Here is an 18,635-nt window from a genome sequence, read left to right on the forward strand (position 1 = left end):
AGTACATTATCCTTGCATATTGGCTATGCTCAGTAGGCTATAGACCCAGTACATTATCCCTGCATATTGGCTATGCTCAGGAGCCTATAGACCCAATACATTATCCCTGCATATTGGCTATACTCAGTAGGCTATAGACCCAGTACATTATCCCTGCATATTGGCTATGCTCAGTAGGCTATAGGCCCAGTACATTATCCCTGCATATTGGCTGTGCTCAGTAGGCTATAGACCCAGTACATTATCCCTGCATATTGGCTATGCTCAGTAGGCTATAGACCCAGTACATTATCCCTGCATATTGGCTATGCTCAGTAGGCTATAGACCCAGTACATTATCCCTACATAGTGGCTATGCTCAGTAGCCTATAGACACAATACATTATCCCTGCATATTGGCTATGCTCAGTAGGCTATAGACCCAGTACATTATCCCTGCGTATCAGCTTTGCTCTGCAGAATATAGACCCAGTACATTAGCCCTGCATATTGGCTATGCTCAGTAGGCCCAATACATTATCCCTGCATATTGGCTATACTCAGTAGGCTATAGGCCCAGTACATTATCCCTGCATATTGGCTGTGCTCAGTAGGCTACAGACCCAGTACATTATCCCTGCATATTGGCTATGCTCAGTAGGCTATAGACCCAGTACATTATCCCTGCATATTGGCTATGCTCAGTAGGCCCAGTACATTATCCCTGCATATTGGCTATACTCAGTAGGCTATAGACCCAGTACATTATCCCTGCATATTGGCTATGCTCAGTAGGCTATAGGCCCAGTACATTATCCCTGCATATTGGCTGTGCTCAGTAGGCTATAGACCCAGTACATTATCCCTGCATATTGGCTATGCTCAGTAGGCTATAGACCCTTTACATTATCCTTGCATATTGGCTATGCTCAGTAGGCTATAGACCCAGTACATTATCCCTGCATATTGGCTATGCTCAGGAGCCTATAGACCCAATACATTATCCCTGCATATTGGCTACACTCAGTATTCCTTTCTTTATAACAGACAAAAGCCAGGGCCAGCGGTCTAAGGCCTGAGGTCTAAGGTCTAAGGTCTGAGGTCTAAGGTCTGAGGTCTGAGGTCTAAGGTCTGAGGCCTAAGGTCTAAGGTCTAAGGTCTAAGGCCTAAGGTCTATGGTCTGAGGTCTGAGGTCTGAGGTCTAAGGTCTGAGGTCTAAGGTCTAAGGTCTAAGGTCTAAGGCCTAAGGCCTAAGGTCTAAGACCTAAGGCCTTACTTGGATCATCGTGCTCTAGCGACTCCTTGTGGCGGGTCGGGCGCCTGCAGGCTGACTTCGGTCGTCATTCGGATGGTGACACATTGGTGCAGCTGGCTCCCGGGTTAAGAGGAGAGCGGCTTGGCGGTTCATGTTTCAGAGGAGGCATGACTCGACCTTCTACTCTCCCGAGCAAGCAATGAGACAAGATCGTAATATCTCAAAATTGGAGAGACCACTTTGATATACTCATTCATTACAGCTGCAGTGCAGATTTTAGGATGTGGAAGTTGGCAAAATGTGCATTTTATGGCTAATAAAGGTGTTGAATAAAGTGTTGACAGGCTGAATAACAACTTAAACATGAAAACATTAGCTCGGTGCTGTATTCGTTGAGTCTTTCTAGTCATGGTTTTAGTTTTTAAATCTCACAGTATCAACTTTGCTGTGAGTTCAAGGCTACATTTTACAGTCAATGGCTTGAGGAAACTGTGCAGACAAGGTGTTCTGAGCTATCTGATTGGCCAATTGATTTCTATCTTCTGACTCATTAAATGGTCAAAAATGGAAACACTTTGCCTTACCGGCGCTAGGGCTGCTGAATCAAGTGCACCCACAGCCAACAGCACTGTAGGTGCACTGCTGAATCAAGTGCACCTACCGTGAACATCACTAGGGCTGCTGAATCAAGTGCACCCACAGCCAACATCACTAGGGATGCTGAATCAAGTGCACCCACAATCAACATCACTAGGGCTGTTGAATCAAGTGCACCCACAGCCAACATCACTAGGGATGCTGAATCAAGTGCACCCACAGCCAACAGCACTGTAGGTGCACTGCTGAATCAAGTGCACCTACCGCCAACAGCACTAGGACTGCTGAATCAAGTGCACCCACAGTCAACATCACTAGGGCTGCTGAATCAAGTGCACCCACAGCCAACATCACTAGGGATGCTGAATCAAGTGCACCCACAATCAACATCACTAGGGCTGCTGAATCAAGTGCACCCACAGCCAACATCACTAGGGCTGCTGAATCAAGTGCACCCACAATCAACATCACTAGGGCTGCTGAATCAAGTGCACCCACAGCCAACATCACTAGGGATGCTGAATCAAGTGCACGCACAGTCAACATCACTAGGGCTGCTGAATCAAGTGCACCCACAGCCAACAGCACAAGGGCTGCTGAATCAAGTGCACCCACAGCCAACATCACTAGGGATGCTGAATCAAGTCCACGTACAGTCAACAGCACTAGGACTGCTGAATCAAGTGCACCTACCGCCAACAGCACTAGGACTGCTGAATCAAGTGCACCCACAGCTAACGGCACTAGGGGTGCTGAATCAAGTGCACCCACAGCCAACAGCACAAGGGCTGCTGAATCAAGTGCACCCACAGCCAACATCACTAGGGATGCTGAATCAAGTCCACGCACAGTCAACAGCACTAGGACTGCTGAATCAAGTGCACCTACCGCCAACAGCACTAGGACTGCTGAATCAAGTGCACCCACAGCTAACGGCACTAGGGGTGCTGAATCAAGTGCACCCACAGTCAACATCACTAGGGCTGCTGAATCAAGTGCACCCACAGCCAACATCACTAGGGATGCTGAATCAAGTGCACCCACAGTCAACATCACTAGGGCTGCTGAATCAAGTGCACCCACAGCCAACAGTACTAGGGCTGCTGAATCAAGTGCACCCATAGCCAACATCACTTGGGCTGCTGAATCAAGTGCACCCACAGTCAACATCACTTGGGCTGCTGAATCAAGTGCACCCACAGTCAACATCACTAGGGCTGCTGAATCAAGTGCACCCACATCCAACATCACTAGGGATGCTGAATCAAGTGCACCCACAGTCAACATCACTAGGGCTGCTGAATCAAGTACACCCACAGCCAACAGTACTAGGGCTGCTGAATCAAGTGCACCCACATCCAACATCACTAGGGCTGCTGAATCAAGTGCACCCACAGTCAACATCACTAGGGCTGCTGAATCAAGTGCACCCATAGCCAACATCACTTGGGCTGCTGAATCAAGTGCACCCATAGCCAACATCACTTGGGCTGCTGAATCAAGTGCACCCACAGCCAACATCACTAGTGCTGCTGAATCAAGTGCACCCATAGCCAACATCACTAGGGATGTAGAATCAAGTGCACCCACAGCCAACAGTGCCAAACAAATAAAGCCAATATGAATGCAAGGCTTTACAGTTGGGATTTTTACAAAACTGTTTGGTGATCGACTAGGAATGCCTTGGAGAACGGTTGGAGACCACTGGTGTAGAGAATCATTGTACTAAATTAATCTCTAAACTTCTGAGAAATATCTCTTCAATAACCAAAAATATTGTACTTTCACTTGTTTGAAACTGGTGTACAACCCGAAAGTACAAGATGCAAAAATGAAACTTAAGAATGGGAAGCATAGAAGAAGTGCACATAGAATAGATCTACCGCTTCGTAGATTTGCTTTCAATGAGTCACATATCTATAACTTCTATTTCTATGTGAATTTGGGATCACCCAAAAAGGGACATATTACAAACCTCACGCAGAGACATACAAATGGTATCCGCAAGTTCATCTGACTCTGGGGAATTAGGTAAAGGAAACTCCTGAAGAATCTATTTCATCAAAAGGCATTCCCACCCTGTTGTCTACAAAATCATGGGAAGATTAGATCATCTATGTGACAGGTTGTTTCTCTCCAGGCGTTTCGTCATGGTAACGTGCATGTGGTTTCTCTCCAGGCATGTCGTCATGGGAACGTGCAGCACCTGGAACATCTGCTGTTTTACGGAGCCGACATGAGCTCTCAGAATGCCTCAGGGAACACTGCCCTGCACCTGTGTGGTCTATACAACCAGGTAACACTACACCTGTGTGGTCTATACAACCAGGTAACACTACACCTGTGTGGTCTATACAACCAGGTAACACTACACCTGTGTGGTCTATACAACCAGGTAACACTACACCTGTGTGGTCTATACAACCAGGTAATACTACACCTGTGTGGTCTATACAACCAGGTAACACTACACCTGTGTGGTCTACACAACCAGGTAACACTACACCTGTGTGGTCTATACAACCAGGTAATACTACACCTGTGTGGTCTATACAACCAGGTAACACTACACCTGTGGTCTATACAACCAGGTAACACTACACCTGTGTGGTCTATACAACCAGGTAACACTACACCTGTGTGGTCTATACAACCAGGTAATACTACACCTGTGTGGTCTATACAACCAGGTAACACTACACCTGTGTGGTCTACACAACCAGGTAACACTACACCTGTGTGGTCTATACAACCAGGTAATACTACACCTGTGTGGTCTATACAACCAGGTAACACTACACCTGTGGTCTATACAACCAGGTAACACTACACCTGTGTGGTCTATACAACCAGGTAACACTACACCTGTGGTCTATACAACCAGGTAATACTACACCTGTGTGGTCTACACAACCAGGTAATACTACACCTGTGTGGTCTATACAACCAGGTAACACTACACCTGTGTGGTCTATACAACCAGGTAAGCAGGGCTGTTATGTGTGACTGACTGTGATGTTTCCTTTCTCAGGACGGCTGTGCCAGAGTTCTGCTGTTCAGAGGAACAAATAAAGACATTAAGAACTACAACAACCAAACAGCTTTTCAGGTAATGAACTACAACACAGAATGCAGTGTGATTTGGTATAGTTTTAATGCTTGTTTCTGACAATGGTTCACTGTGGATCCAAATAGAAAGATATATGTGTGTGTGTGTGTAGGTGGCCATCATTGCTGGGAATTTTGACCTGGCAGAGATCATTAAGATACATAAGGCCTCAGACGTAGGTGAGTCCATCCTGGACCCTGTGTGTTAATGTCTGTGTTTAACCATGTGGAACCCTAACCCTTCTCTGTGTGTTAATGTCTGTGATTAACCATGTGGATGTGGGGAACCCCAACCCTTCTCTGTGTGTTAATGTCTGAGTTTAACCATGTGGATGTGGGGAACCCTAACCCTTCGCTGTGTGTTAATGTCTGTGTTTAACCATGTGGAACCCTAACCCTTCTCTGTGTGTTAATGTCTGTGATTAACCATGTGGATGTGGGGAACCCAAACCCTTCTCTGTGTGTTAATGTCTGTGTTTAACCATGTGGAACCCTAACCCTTCTCTGTGTGTTAATGTCTGTGATTAACCATGTGGATGTGGGGAACCCAAACCCTTCTCTGTGTGTTAATGTCTGTGTTTAACCATGTGGATGTGGGGAACCCTAACCCTTCTCTGTGTGTTAATGTCTGTGATTAACCATGTGGATGTGGGGAACCCTAACCCTTCTCTGTGTGTTAATGTCTGTGTTTAACCATGTGGAACCCTAACCCTTCTCTGTGTGTTAATGTCTGTGATTAACCATGTGGATGTGGGGAACCCCAACCCTTCTCTGTGTGTTAATGTCTGTGTTTAACCATGTGGAACCCTAACCCTTCTCTGTGTGTTAATGTCTGTGATTAACCATGTGGATGTGGGGAACCCAAACCCTTCTCTGTGTGTTAATGTCTGTGTTTAACCATGTGGATGTGGGGAACCCTAACCCTTCTCTGTGTGTTAATGTCTGTGTTTAACCATGTGGATGTGGGGAACCCTAACCCTTCTCTGTGTGTTAATGTCTGTGTTTAACCATGGGGAACCCAAACCGTTCTCTGTGTGTTAATGTCTGTGTTTAACCATGTGGATGTTGGGAACCCTAACCCTTCTCTGTGTGTTAATGTCTGTGTTTAACCATGTGGATGTGGGGAACCCTAACCCTTCTCTGTGTGTTAATGTCTGTGTTTAACCATGTGGAACCCTAACCCTTCTCTGTGTGTTAATGTCTGTGTTTAACCATGTGGATGTGGGGAACCCTAACCCTTCTCTGTGTGTTAATGTCTGTGATTAACCATGTGGATGTGGGGAACCCTAACCCTTCTCTGTGTGTTAATGTCTGTGTTTAACCATGTGGAACCCTAACCCTTCTCTGTGTGTTAATGTCTGTGATTAACCATGTGGATGTGGGGAACCCTAACCCTTCTCTGTGTGTTAATGTCTGTGTTTAACCATGTGGAACCCTAACCCTTCTCTGTGTGTTAATGTCTGTGTTTAACCATGTGGATGTGGGGAACCCTAACCCTTCTCTGTTTCTCAGTGCCTTTCAGAGAGAGCCCTTCCTATTCCTCAAAGCGCCGACGTCTGGGTGGGGCCAATAATGTTGGTGTGTGTGGCTCATCATCTCCCCGTTATCTGATTCGCTCAGCCAGCGACAACGCTCTGGAAAGCCCCGCCTCTTCTTCCCCCGGCCCCTCCCTCCACAGCCTGGAGAACACAAACACTTCCAACCGGCAGGCAGACACACACAGCCTTCGCAGACAGACACGGCGCCTCAGGTACACACGCAGCTGTCGCAGACAGACACGGCACCTCAGATACACAGACAGCCTTCGCAGACAGACTTGGCGCCTCAGGTGCACAGACAGCCTTTGCAGACAGACACGGCGCCTCAGGTGCACAGACAGCCTTCGCAGACAGACACGGCGACTCAGGTACACAGACAGCATTCGCAGACAGACACGGCGCCTCAGGTACACACGCAGCGGTCACAGACAGACACGGCGCCTCAGATACACACACAGACTTCGCAGACAGACACGTCGCCTCAGGTACACACACAGCCTTCGCAGGCAGACATGGCGCCTCAGGTACACACACAGCCTTCGCAGGCAGACTCGGCGCCTCAGATACACACACAGACACACACAGACCGACCGACAGAGACACACAGACAGACAGACAGACAGACAGACAGAGAGACAGACAGACAGACAGACAGACAGACAGACCGGCAGACAGACAAACAGGCAGACAGGCAGACAGGCAGACAGACACACAGACACACAGACAAATACACACACACACAGGCAGACAGACAGAGATACACACCTGCCTGCGTGCTTGTGTGTGTATGTCTGTGTGTCCGTGCTTGTGTGTGTATGTCTGTGTGTCCATGCTTATGTGTGTGTATGTCTGTGTGTGCGCGTGCGTGCGTGCACGTGCGTGCGTGTGTATGTCTGTGTTTTCATGTGTGTTTGTATAGCCCGAGTGGCAGGCTACAGAGGGACCCCAGCCCGCCCCCATCTCCCCCCAGCCCAGTGCAGCATGGGAAACGTAGGCTGTACAGCGCCGTGCCGGGGAGGACGTTCATCGCTACCCGCTCTCACACACCGCAGGGCCCCGGAGAGATCAGCCTGCATCGTGGGGAGAGGGTCAAAGGTCAGACACTCCTCTCTCTCCAATCGGCTGTCTTTCCACACTGTCCAATTTGCTGTCTCCTCCTCACTGTCCAATCAGTTGTTAGAGGAACCAGCAGACAGGGACAGGGTTAGAGGAACTAACAGACAGGGAACTAACAGACAGGGTTAGAGGAACTAACAGACAGGGAACTAACAGACAGACAGGATTAGAGGAACCAACAGACAGGGTTAGAGGAACTAACAGACAGGGAACTAACATACAGGGTTAGATGAACCAACAGACAGGGTTAGAGGAACTAACAGACAGGGAACTAACAGACAGGGTTAGAGGTACTAACAGACAGGGTTAGAGGAACTAACAGACAGGGTTAGAGGAACAAAAATACAGGGAACTAACAAACAGGGTTAGAGGTACTAACAGATAGGGAACTAACAGACTGGGTTAGTGGAACCAACAGACAGGGTTAGTGGAACCAACAGACAGGGTTAGAGGAACCAACAGACAGGGTTAGAGGTACTAACGGAAAGGGAACTAACAGACGGTTAGAGGAACTAACAGACAGGGTTAGAGGAACTAACAGACAGGGTTAGAGGTACTAACAGAAAGGGAACTAACAGACGGTTAGAGGAACTAACAGACAGGGTTAGAGGAACTAACAGACAGGGTTAGAGGTACTAACAGACAGGGTTAGAGGTACTAACAGACAGGGAACTAACAGACAGGGTTAGAGGAACTAACAGACAGGGAACTAACAGACAGGGTTAGAGGTACTAACAGATAGGGAACTAACAGACTGGGTTAGTGGAACCAACAGACAGGGTTAGAGGTACTAACGGAAAGGGAACTAACAGACGGTTAGAGGAACTAACAGACAGGGTTAGAGGTACTAACAGACAGGGTTAGAGGTACTAACAGACAGGGAACTAACAGACAGGGTTAGAGGAACTAACAGACAGGGAACTAACAGACAGGGTTAGAGGAACTAACAGACAGGTTTAGAGGTACTAACAGACAGGGTTAGAGGTACTAACAGACAGGGAACTAACAGACAGGGTTAGAGGTACTAATAGACAGGGTTAGAGGAACTAACAGACAGGGTTAGAGGAACTAACAGACAGGGAACTAACAGACAGGGTTAGAGGTACTAACAGACAGGGTTAGAGGAACTAACAGACGGGGTTAGAAGAACTAACAGACAGGGTTAGAGGTACTAACAGACAGGGTTAGAGGTACTAACAGACAGGGTTAGAGGTACTAACAGACAGGGTTAGAGGTACTAACAGACAGGGAAGTAACAGACAGGATTAGAGGTACTAACAGACAGGTTTAGAGGAACCAACAGACAGGGAACTAACAGACAGGGTTAGAGGTACTAACAGACAGGGTTAGAGGAACTAACAGACAGGGAACTAACAGACAGGGAACTAACAGACAGGGAACTAACAGACAGGGTTAGAGGAACTAACAGACAGGGAACTAACAGACAGGGAACTAACAGACAGGGAACTAACAGACAGGGTTAGAGGAACTTACAGACAGGGTTAGAGGTACTAACAGACAGGGTTAGAGGAACTAACAGACAGGGAACTAACAGACAGGGAACTAACAGACAGGGAACTAACAGACAGGGTTAGAGGAACTAACAGACAGGGAACTAACAGACAGGGAACTAACAGACAGGGAAGTAACAGACAGGGTTAGAGGAACTTACAGACAGGGTTAGAGGTGCTAACAGACAGGGAACTAACAGACAGGGTTAGAGGTGCTAACAGACAGGGAACTAACAGACAGGGTTAGAGGTGCTAACAGACAGGGAACCAACAGACAGGGTTAGATGTGCTAACAGACAGGGAACTAACAGACAGGGTTAGAGGAACTAACAGACAGGGAACTAACAGACAGGGTTAGAGGAACTAACAGACAGGGTTAGAGGAACCAACAGACAGGGTTAGAGGAACTAACATACAGGGAACTAACAGACAGGGTTAGAGGAACTAACAGACAGGGAACTAACAGACAGGGTTAGAGGAACTAACAGACAGGGTTAGAGGAACTAACAGACATGGTTAGAGGAACTAACAGACAGGGAACTAACAGACAGGGTTAGAGGTACTAACAGACAGGGTTAGAGGAACTAACAGACAGGGTTAGAGGAACTAACAGACAGGGAACTAACAGACAGAGTTAAAGGAACTAACAGACAGGGTTAGAGGAACCAACAGACAGGGAACTAACAGACAGGGTTAGAGGAACTAACAGACAGGGAACTAACACACAGGGTTAGAGGAACCAACAGACAGGGTTAGAGGAACTAACAGACAGGGTTAGAGGAACTAACAGACAGGGTTAGAGGTACTAACAGACATGGTTAGAGGAACTAACAGACAGGGTTAGACGAACCAACAGGCAGGGAACTAACAGACAGGGTTAGAGGAACCTACAGACAGGGAAATAACAGACAGGGTTGGAGGAACCAACATTCCTATATTAATATGTAAAATTGTTCCAGTACTGAGTATAGGAGAAGGGGGGAATGCAATAGTTTATACAGTATAGTATTATGCATGTATTCCTATGTTAATATATTCTATTGTTACAGTGCTGAGTATAGGAGAAGGAGGGTTCTGGGAGGGTTCAGTTAAAGGACGGACCGGATGGTTTCCTGCTGACTGTGTTGAAGAGGTCCAGATGAGACAGTACGACCCACGCCTAGGTAACACACAAACGTTTTCTTCTTTCCTCGTGGGGACCTAAAAGTGATTTACTTCCAAAATCCTAACCCCAAACCCTAACCCTAAATATAACCCTAATTCTAACCCTGGTCCTAATTGTACCCCTATCCCTAAACCTAACCCCAAAGCAATTTTCCTCACGGGGACTTGGGAAATGTCCCCACGAGGGAGAGTTTTCCTTGTTTTACTATCCTTGTGTGGGAATTTTGGGGATTTAAAGTCCCCACAAGGACAGGAGAACCAACCCTCACACACATCATACTGTGTGTTCTGCTTAGCCTATTGCAGGTCCTCTAACCCACATTCTCCCTCTAATGGAAGAGGAGGACATGTTTCAGAGAATGAGGACATGTCTCTTGACTGAAGTGTGTGTGATTTGTGTGCGTGTGTGCTTGCGTGCATGTGCGTTGGCTGGTGTATATAGAAACACGAGAGGATCGCACCAAGAGGCTTTTCAGACATTACACCGTGGGTTCCTATGACAACTACACTTCCTACAGGTAGCTAATGTACACACACACACACACACACACACACACACACACACACACACACACACACACACACACACACACACACACACACACACACACACACACACACACACACACACACACACGTATTATAAGTCCGCTTCTATTGTATAACTGATCCTTGCCCTCTGACCCCAGTGATTATGTCATCGAGGAGAAGAGTTCTGTGCTACAGAAGAGAGACAGTGAAGGATTTGGCTTCGTCCTCCGTGGAGCTAAAGGTAAAGAGGGTTGGAATGTACCTAGGGTTAGGAGAATGTACCTAGGGTTAGGAGAATGTACCTAGGGTTAGGAGAATGTACCTAGGGTTAGGAGAATGTACCTAGGGTTAGGAGAATGTACCTAGGGTTAGGAGAATGTACCTAGGGTTAGGAGAATGTCACTAGGGTTAGGAGAATGTACCTAGGGTTAGGAGAATGTACCTAGGGTTAGGAGAATGTACCTAGGGTTAGGAGAATATATCTAGGGTTAGGAGAATGTACCTAGGGTTAGGAGAATGTACCTAGGGTTAGGAGAATGTACCTAGGGTTAGGAGAATGTACCTAGGGTTAGGAGAATGTACCTAGGGTTAGGAGAATGTACCTAGGGTTAGGAGAATGTACCTAGGGTTGGGAGAATGTATCTAGGGTTAGGAGAATGTACCTAGGGTTAGGAGAATGTACCTAGGGTTAGGAGAATGTATCTAGGGTTAGGAGAATGTACCTAGGGTTAGGAGAATGTACCTAGGGTTAGGAGAATGTACCTAGGGTTAGGAGAATGTACCTAGGGTTAGGAGAATGTACCTAGGGTTAGGAGAATGTATCTAGGGTTAGGAGAATGTATCTAGGGTTAGGAGAATGTATCTAGGGTTATCTAGGGTTAGGAGAATGTATATAGGGTTAGGAGAATGTACCTAGGGTTAGGAGAATGTACCTAGGGTTAGGAGAATGTACCTAGGGTTAGGAGAATGTATCTAGGGTTAGGAGAATGTATCTAGGGTTAGGAGAATGTATCTAGGGTTAGGAGAATGTATCTAGGGTTAGGAGAATGTATCTAGGGTTAGGAGAATGTATCTAGGGTTAGGAGAATGTATCTAGGGTTCGGAGAATGTTTCTAGGGTTAGGAGAATGTACCTAGGGTTAGGAGAATGTACCTAGGGTTAGGATAATTTATCTAGGGTTAGGATAATGTATCTAGGTTAGGAGAATGTATCTAGGTTAGGAGAATGTATATAGGGTTTGGAGAATGTATCTAGGTTCGGAGAATGTATGTAGGGTTAGGAGAATGTATCTAGTGTTAGAAGAATGTATCTAGGGTTAGGAGAATGAATCTAGGGTTATCTAGGGTTATGAGAATGTATATAGGGTTATGATAATGTATCTAGGGTTAGGAGAATGTACCTAGGGTTAGGAGAATGTACCTAGGGTTATGAGAATGTACCTAGGGTTATGAGAATGTACCTAGGGTTATGAGAATGTATCTAGGGTTAGGAGAATGTACCTAGGGTTATGAGAATGTATCTAGGGTTAGGAGAATGTATCTACGTTTAGGAGAATGTATCTAGGGTTAGGGTTAGGAGAAAGTATCTAGGTTAGGAGAATGTATCTAGGGTTAGGAGAATGTACCTAGGGTTAGGAGGATGTACCTAGGGTTAGGAGAATGTACCTAGGGTTAGGAGAATGTACCTAGGGTTAGGAGAATGTACCTAGGGTTAGGAGAATGTACCTAGGGTTAGGAGAATGTCCCTAGGGTTAGGAGAATGTACCTAGGGTTAGGAGAATGTACCTAGGGTTAGGAGAATGTACCTAGGGTTAGGAGAATATATCTAGGGTTAGGAGAATGTACCTAGGGTTAGGAGAATATATCTAGGGTTAGGAGAATGTACCTAGGGTTAGGAGAATGTACCTAGGGTTAGGAGAATGTACCTAGGGTTAGGAGAATGTACCTAGGGTTAGGAGAATGTACCTAGGGTTAGGGGAATGTACCTAGGGTTAGGAGAATGTACCTAGGGTTAGGAGAATGTATCTAGGGTTAGGAGAATGTACCTAGGGTTAGGAGAATGTACCTAGGGTTAGGAGAATGTATCTAGGGTTAGGAGAATGTACCTAGTGTTAGGAGAATGTACCTAGGGTTAGGAGAATGTACCTAGGGTTAGGAGAATGTACCTAGGGTTAGGAGAATGTACCTAGGGTTAGGAGAATGTATCTAGGGTTAGGAGAATGTATCTAGGGTTAGGAGAATGTATCTAGGGTTATCTAGGGTTAGGAGAATGTATATAGGGTTAGGAGAATGTACCTAGGGTTAGGAGAATGTACCTAGGGTTAGGAGAATGTACCTAGGGTTAGGAGAATGTATCTAGGGTTAGGAGAATGTATCTAGGGTTAGGAGAATGTATCTAGGGTTAGGAGAATGTTTCTAGGGTTAGGAGAATGTATCTAGGGTTAGGAGAATGTATCTAGGGTTAGGAGAATGTATCTAGGGTTCGGAGAATGTTTCTAGGGTTAGGAGAATGTACCTAGGGTTAGGAGAATGTACCTAGGGTTAGGATAATTTATCTAGGGTTAGGAGAATGTATCTAGGTTAGGAGAATGTATCTAGGTTAGGAGAATGTATATAGGGTTTGGAGAATGTATCTAGGTTCGGAGAATGTATGTAGGGTTAGGAGAATGTATCTAGTGTTAGAAGAATGTATCTAGGGTTAGGAGAATGAATCTAGGGTTATCTAGGGTTATGAGAATGTATCTAGGGTTATGATAATGTATCTAGGGTTAGGAGAATGTACCTAGGGTTAGGAGAATGTACCTAGGGTTATGAGAATGTACCTAGGGTTATGAGAATGTACCTAGGGTTATGAGAATGTATCTAGGGTTAGGAGAATGTACCTAGGGTTATGAGAATGTATCTAGGGTTAGGAGAATGTATCTACGTTTAGGAGAATGTATCTAGGGTTAGGGTTAGGATAAAGTATCTAGGTTAGGAGAATGTACCTAGGGTTAGGAGAATGTACCTAGGGTTAGGAGAATGTACCTAGGGTTAGGAGAATGTACCTAGGGTTAGGAGAATGTACCTAGGGTTAGGAGAATGTACCTAGGGTTAGGAGAATGTCCCTAGGGTTAGGAGAATGTACCTAGGGTTAGGAGAATGTACCTAGGGTTAGGAGAATGTACCTAGGGTTAGGAGAATATATCTAGGGTTAGGAGAATGTACCTAGGGTTAGGAGAATGTACCTAGGGTTAGGAGAATGTACCTAGGGTTAGGAGAATGTACCTAGGGTTAGGAGAATGTACCTAGGGTTAGGAGAATGTATCTAGGGTTAGGAGAATGTACCTAGGGTTAGGAGAATGTACCTAGGGTTAGGAGAATGTATCTAGGGTTAGGAGAATGTACCTAGGGTTAGGAGAATGTACCTAGGGTTAGGAGAATGTACCTAGGGTTAGGAGAATGTACCTAGGGTTAGGAGAATGTATCTAGGGTTAGGAGAATGTATCTAGGGTTAGGAGAATGTATCTAGGGTTATCTAGGGTTAGGAGAATGTATATAGGGTTAGGAGAATGTACCTAGGGTTAGGAGAATGTACCTAGGGTTAGGAGAATGTACCTAGGGTTAGGAGAATGTATCTAGGGTTAGGAGAATGTATCTAGGGTTAGGAGAATGTATCTAGGGTTAGGAGAATGTATCTAGGGTTAGGAGAATGTATCTAGGGTTAGGAGAATGTATCTAGGGTTCGGAGAATGTTTCTAGGGTTAGGAGAATGTACCTAGGGTTAGGAGAATGTACCTAGGGTTAGGATAATTTATCTAGGGTTAGGAGAATGTACCTAGGGTTAGGAGAATGTACCTAGGGTTATGAGAATGTACCTAGGGTTATGAGAATGTACCTAGGGTTATGAGAATGTATCTAGGGTTAGGAGAATGTATCTAGGTTAGGAGAATGCATATAGGGTTTGGAGAATGTATCTAGGTTCGGAGAATGTATGTAGGGTTAGGATAATGTATCTAGTGTTAGAAGAATGTATCTAGGGTTAGGAGAATGAATCTAGGGTTATCTAGGGTTATGAGAATGTATCTAGGGTTATGATAATGTATCTAGGGTTAGGAGAATGTACCTAGGGTTAGGAGAATGTACCTAGGGTTATGAGAATGTACCTAGGGTTATGAGAATGTACCTAGGGTTATGAGAATGTATCTAGGGTTAGGAGAATGTATCTACGTTTAGGAGAATGTATCTAGGGTTAGGGTTAGGAGAAAGTATCTAGGTTAGGAGAATGTATCTAGGGTTAGGAGAATGTACCTAGGGTTAGGAGAATGTACCTAGGGTTAGGAGAATGTACCTAGGGTTATGAGAATGTACCTAGGGTTATGAGAATGTACCTAGGGTTATGAGAATGTACCTAGGGTTATGAGAATGTACCTAGGGTTATGAGAATGTACCTAGGGTTATGAGAATGTATCTAGGGTTAGGAGAATGTATCTACGGTTTGGAGAATGTATCTAGGTTAGGAGAATGAGAGGTGGCATGGTAGCCTAGTGGTTAGAGCGTTGGACTAGTAACCGAAAGGTTGCAAGTTCGAATCCCTGAGCTGACAAGGTACAAATCTGTCGTTCTGCCCCTGAACAGGCAGTGTTCCTAGGCTGTCATTGAAAATAAGAATTTGTTCTTAACTGACTAGGGTTAGGAGAATGTATCAGGGTTAGGAGAGTGTATCTAGGTTTAGGAGAATGTCTAGACAATGATATTAAATCAGTTGAACATAACTCAAATTTAAGACACATAGATCGTGTTTGTGTGTGTGTGTGTAGCGGAGACCCCAATAGAGGAGTTTGCTCCTACCCCAGCGTTCCCGGCGCTGCAGTACCTGGAGTCTGTTGACTTGGAGGGCGTGGCCTGGAGGGCGGGGCTTCGCACTGGGGACTTCCTCATTGAGGTAAGAGAGCACTCCAAACTTCTCTCCCACATTTCCCACATAGATCACAACAATTCCATTATACACACCATAGAGATGTATAGATATCACAGCATACCTATTCCATTATACTCACCATAGAGATGTATAGATATCACAGGGTATCTATTCCATTATACTCACCATAGAAATGTATAGATATCACAGCATACCTATTCCATTATACTCACCATAGAGATGTATAGATATCACAGGGTATCTATTCCATTATACTCACCATAGAGATGTATAGATATCACAGCATATCTATTCCATTATACTCACCATAGAGATGTATAGATATCACAGTGTTTCTGTTCCCTCATACTCACCATAGAGATGTATAGAGATCACAACATAGCACCTGTCTCATTATGACAGCAGTGGCAGTTCTAACTTGTATGGCTCGAACCCCCCCCCCCCCCCCCCCCTCCCAATAAATTACCATTCTTCACTAACTGTAATTGTTATTCAGACATTTGGAACAACACAAATAAATAATCGTAACATTGAAATGTATATAAATACAAAAATAAGACTCATAAATATCAAAAAGGAAATAACGAAGACAAATAGAAACAAATTGTAGTTTATAAATACAAATAAAAAGATAATCAAATTATTGCACTAATACTAACAAAAAACACACAAATAAAACCTAAATTGCACAAATTCAACATCACACAAATACAAACTTATAAAGAAGAGAACCTGATTATTACACTATTGGTATTCAAACAAGAAACGTACAAACTAAATTGCACAAATGCCATCTAAACCCTGACCTTTCTTGCCTTCCTTGATGCAAAGTCATCAATTTCATCATCATAAGAAGTCTTCTCAGCAATTATATGGTTAATACTGATGACAGCAAGGCCACTAAGGTGTTCCTATGACATGGTGAACCTCAGGTAGGATTTGATGAGCTTCAGCTTTGAAAAGGTCCTCTCTGCTTCAGCTATGGTCACTGGAAGAGTGAGACAAATTCTGAGAGCAAATTTGGATACATTTCTGAGAGCCTCATTTCGTGTAGAAATATCAGCAGCTCAAGCAGGGTCATGATCTTCGATGGCAAGTTCTTCCGTTCCTGTGCAAGCTCTCTGCCATCCAAGTCTGAGTGTTCTTTATAGTACAGTGTCATACTCAGGGCCTCACAATGTTCTGTCAGCTCCTCATTTGAGAGACTTTGGAAGGTTGACAGCACTCCAAACTTCTCTCTCACATTTCCCACATTGTGGAAAAAAAGGGCTGAGGTTGCAGCATCAACAACGCCATTGAAAAAATGTCACCACAAGCGTCTTCAGGGCATCACTCAAAGAATGATTTGAATGAAAAGTGCTGCTTTGTGGACCTCAGCCTTTTTTGTTGTAGAACGGCCTCTACATTCATACCCTCGCAAATATCCTTGGTTGAAGTTTGTGCAGTCATAAAGTATGTTGCCCTGTAGCTGCTGAGACCTCTCTCTGTCTTTCTGAGAGGACTTACTGCAACATCCACATGCATACTTGGAGACGGCATCAGCTTGCTCACATGTTGGATCTGGCTCAAGATGTCATGCCACACCACTGTACAGATGCTGAAGCGGTATGATCCCACCTCCTCTGACAAGGACTGGGCCTCAATCTTTATCACAGGGTCTTTGGTTTGATCCCTCACCTCAATCAGTGGCTCTCTCACTGTGGCTGCCTGATACCTTAGTGGCTCTCTCACCGTGGCTGTCTGATACCTCAGTGGCTCTCTCACCACTGCTGCCTGATACCTCAGTGGCTCTCTCACCACTGCTGCCTGATACCTCAGTGGCTCTCTCACCGTGGCTGTCTGATACCTCAGTGGCTCTCTCACCGTGGCTGCCTGATACCTCATGCTGCCTGATACCTCAGTGGCTCTCTCACCGTAGCTGCCTGATACCTCAATGCCTCTCTCGCCGTGGCTGCCTGATACCTCAGTGCCTCTCTCACCGTGGCTGTCTGATACCTCAGTGGCTCTCTCACCGCTGCTGCCTGATACCTCAGTGTCTCTCTCACCTCTGCTGCCTGATACCTCAGTGGCTCTCTCACCGTGGCTGCCTGATACCTCAGTGGCTCTCTCACCGCTGCTGCCTGATACCTCAGTGGCTCTCTCGCCGTGGCTGCCTGATACCTCAGTGCCTCTCTCACCTCTGCTGCCTGATACCTCAGTGGCTCTCTCACCGTGGCTGCCTGATACCTCAGTGCCTCTCTCACCGTGGCTTTCTAATACCTCAGTGACTCTCTCACCTCTGCTGCCTGATACCTCAGTGGCTCTCTCACCGCTGCTGCCTGATACCTCAGTGGCTCTCTCACCTCTGCTGCCTGATACCTCAGTGGCTCTCTCACCGTGGCTGCCTGATACCTCAGTGGCTCTCTCACCGTGGCTGCCTGATACCTCAGTGGCTCTCTCACCGTGGCTGCCTGATACCTCAGTGGCTCTCTCACCGTGGCTGCCTGATACCTCAGTGGCTCTCTCACCGTGGCTGCCTGATACCTCAGTGGCTCTCTCACCGCGGCTGCCTGATACCTCAGTGGCTCTCTCACCGTGGCTGCCTGATACCTCAGTGGCTCTCTCACCGTGGCTGCCTGATACCTCAGTGGCTCTCTCACCGTGGCTGTCTGATACCTCAGTGGCTCTCTCACCTCTGCTGCCTGATACCTCAGTGGCTCTCTCACCTCTGCTGCCTGATACCTCAGTGGCTCAACACTCTTAACTTTCCTCTTTGATCCTCATTGCTGGTTCTTTCCATGTTTTCATGCAGTTTTGAGGTTCTGGACTGCTGCCTTGTGTCAGCAAAAGACTTGCATGTTTCCAGTCTGTCATTGTGTTTATTTTATGCAGGGATGCACACATAAACACACATGCGTGTACCCACGTGCGCACAAA

General features: G+C 45.8%; 1 protein-coding gene across 9 annotated transcripts in view; it reads left to right on the forward strand.

Annotated features, from left to right (window-relative positions):
* shank3b (SH3 and multiple ankyrin repeat domains 3b) overlaps nt 1-18,635 on the forward strand; it is a 117,433-nt gene that overhangs the window by 51,901 nt on the left and 46,897 nt on the right. For 6 of the 9 annotated variants that reach the window (XM_090201529.1, XM_090201531.1, XM_090201527.1 and 3 more), the window contains exons 8-16: nt 4,011-4,127; nt 4,863-4,940; nt 5,053-5,119; nt 6,452-6,689; nt 7,397-7,572; nt 10,154-10,267; nt 10,711-10,786; nt 10,958-11,040; nt 15,598-15,722. In XM_090201529.1, the coding sequence (XP_090057655.1) occupies nt 4,011-4,127; nt 4,863-4,940; nt 5,053-5,119; nt 6,452-6,689; nt 7,397-7,572; nt 10,154-10,267; nt 10,711-10,786; nt 10,958-11,040; nt 15,598-15,722 (1,074 nt within the window). Of the gene's footprint in view, nt 1-4,010; nt 4,128-4,777; nt 4,815-4,862; nt 4,941-5,052; nt 5,120-6,451; nt 6,885-7,396; nt 7,573-10,153; nt 10,268-10,710; nt 10,787-10,957; nt 11,041-15,597; nt 15,723-18,635 lie in introns of those variants that run through there. The other 3 variants (XM_090201525.1, XM_090201526.1, XM_090201533.1) reach the window with 2 other exon arrangements.

Source organism: Oncorhynchus mykiss, chromosome 15 (genome assembly GCF_057628025.1).
Source record: "Oncorhynchus mykiss isolate SJ-2025 chromosome 15, ASM5762802v1, whole genome shotgun sequence".
Lineage (NCBI taxonomy): Eukaryota > Metazoa > Chordata > Actinopteri > Salmoniformes > Salmonidae > Oncorhynchus > Oncorhynchus mykiss.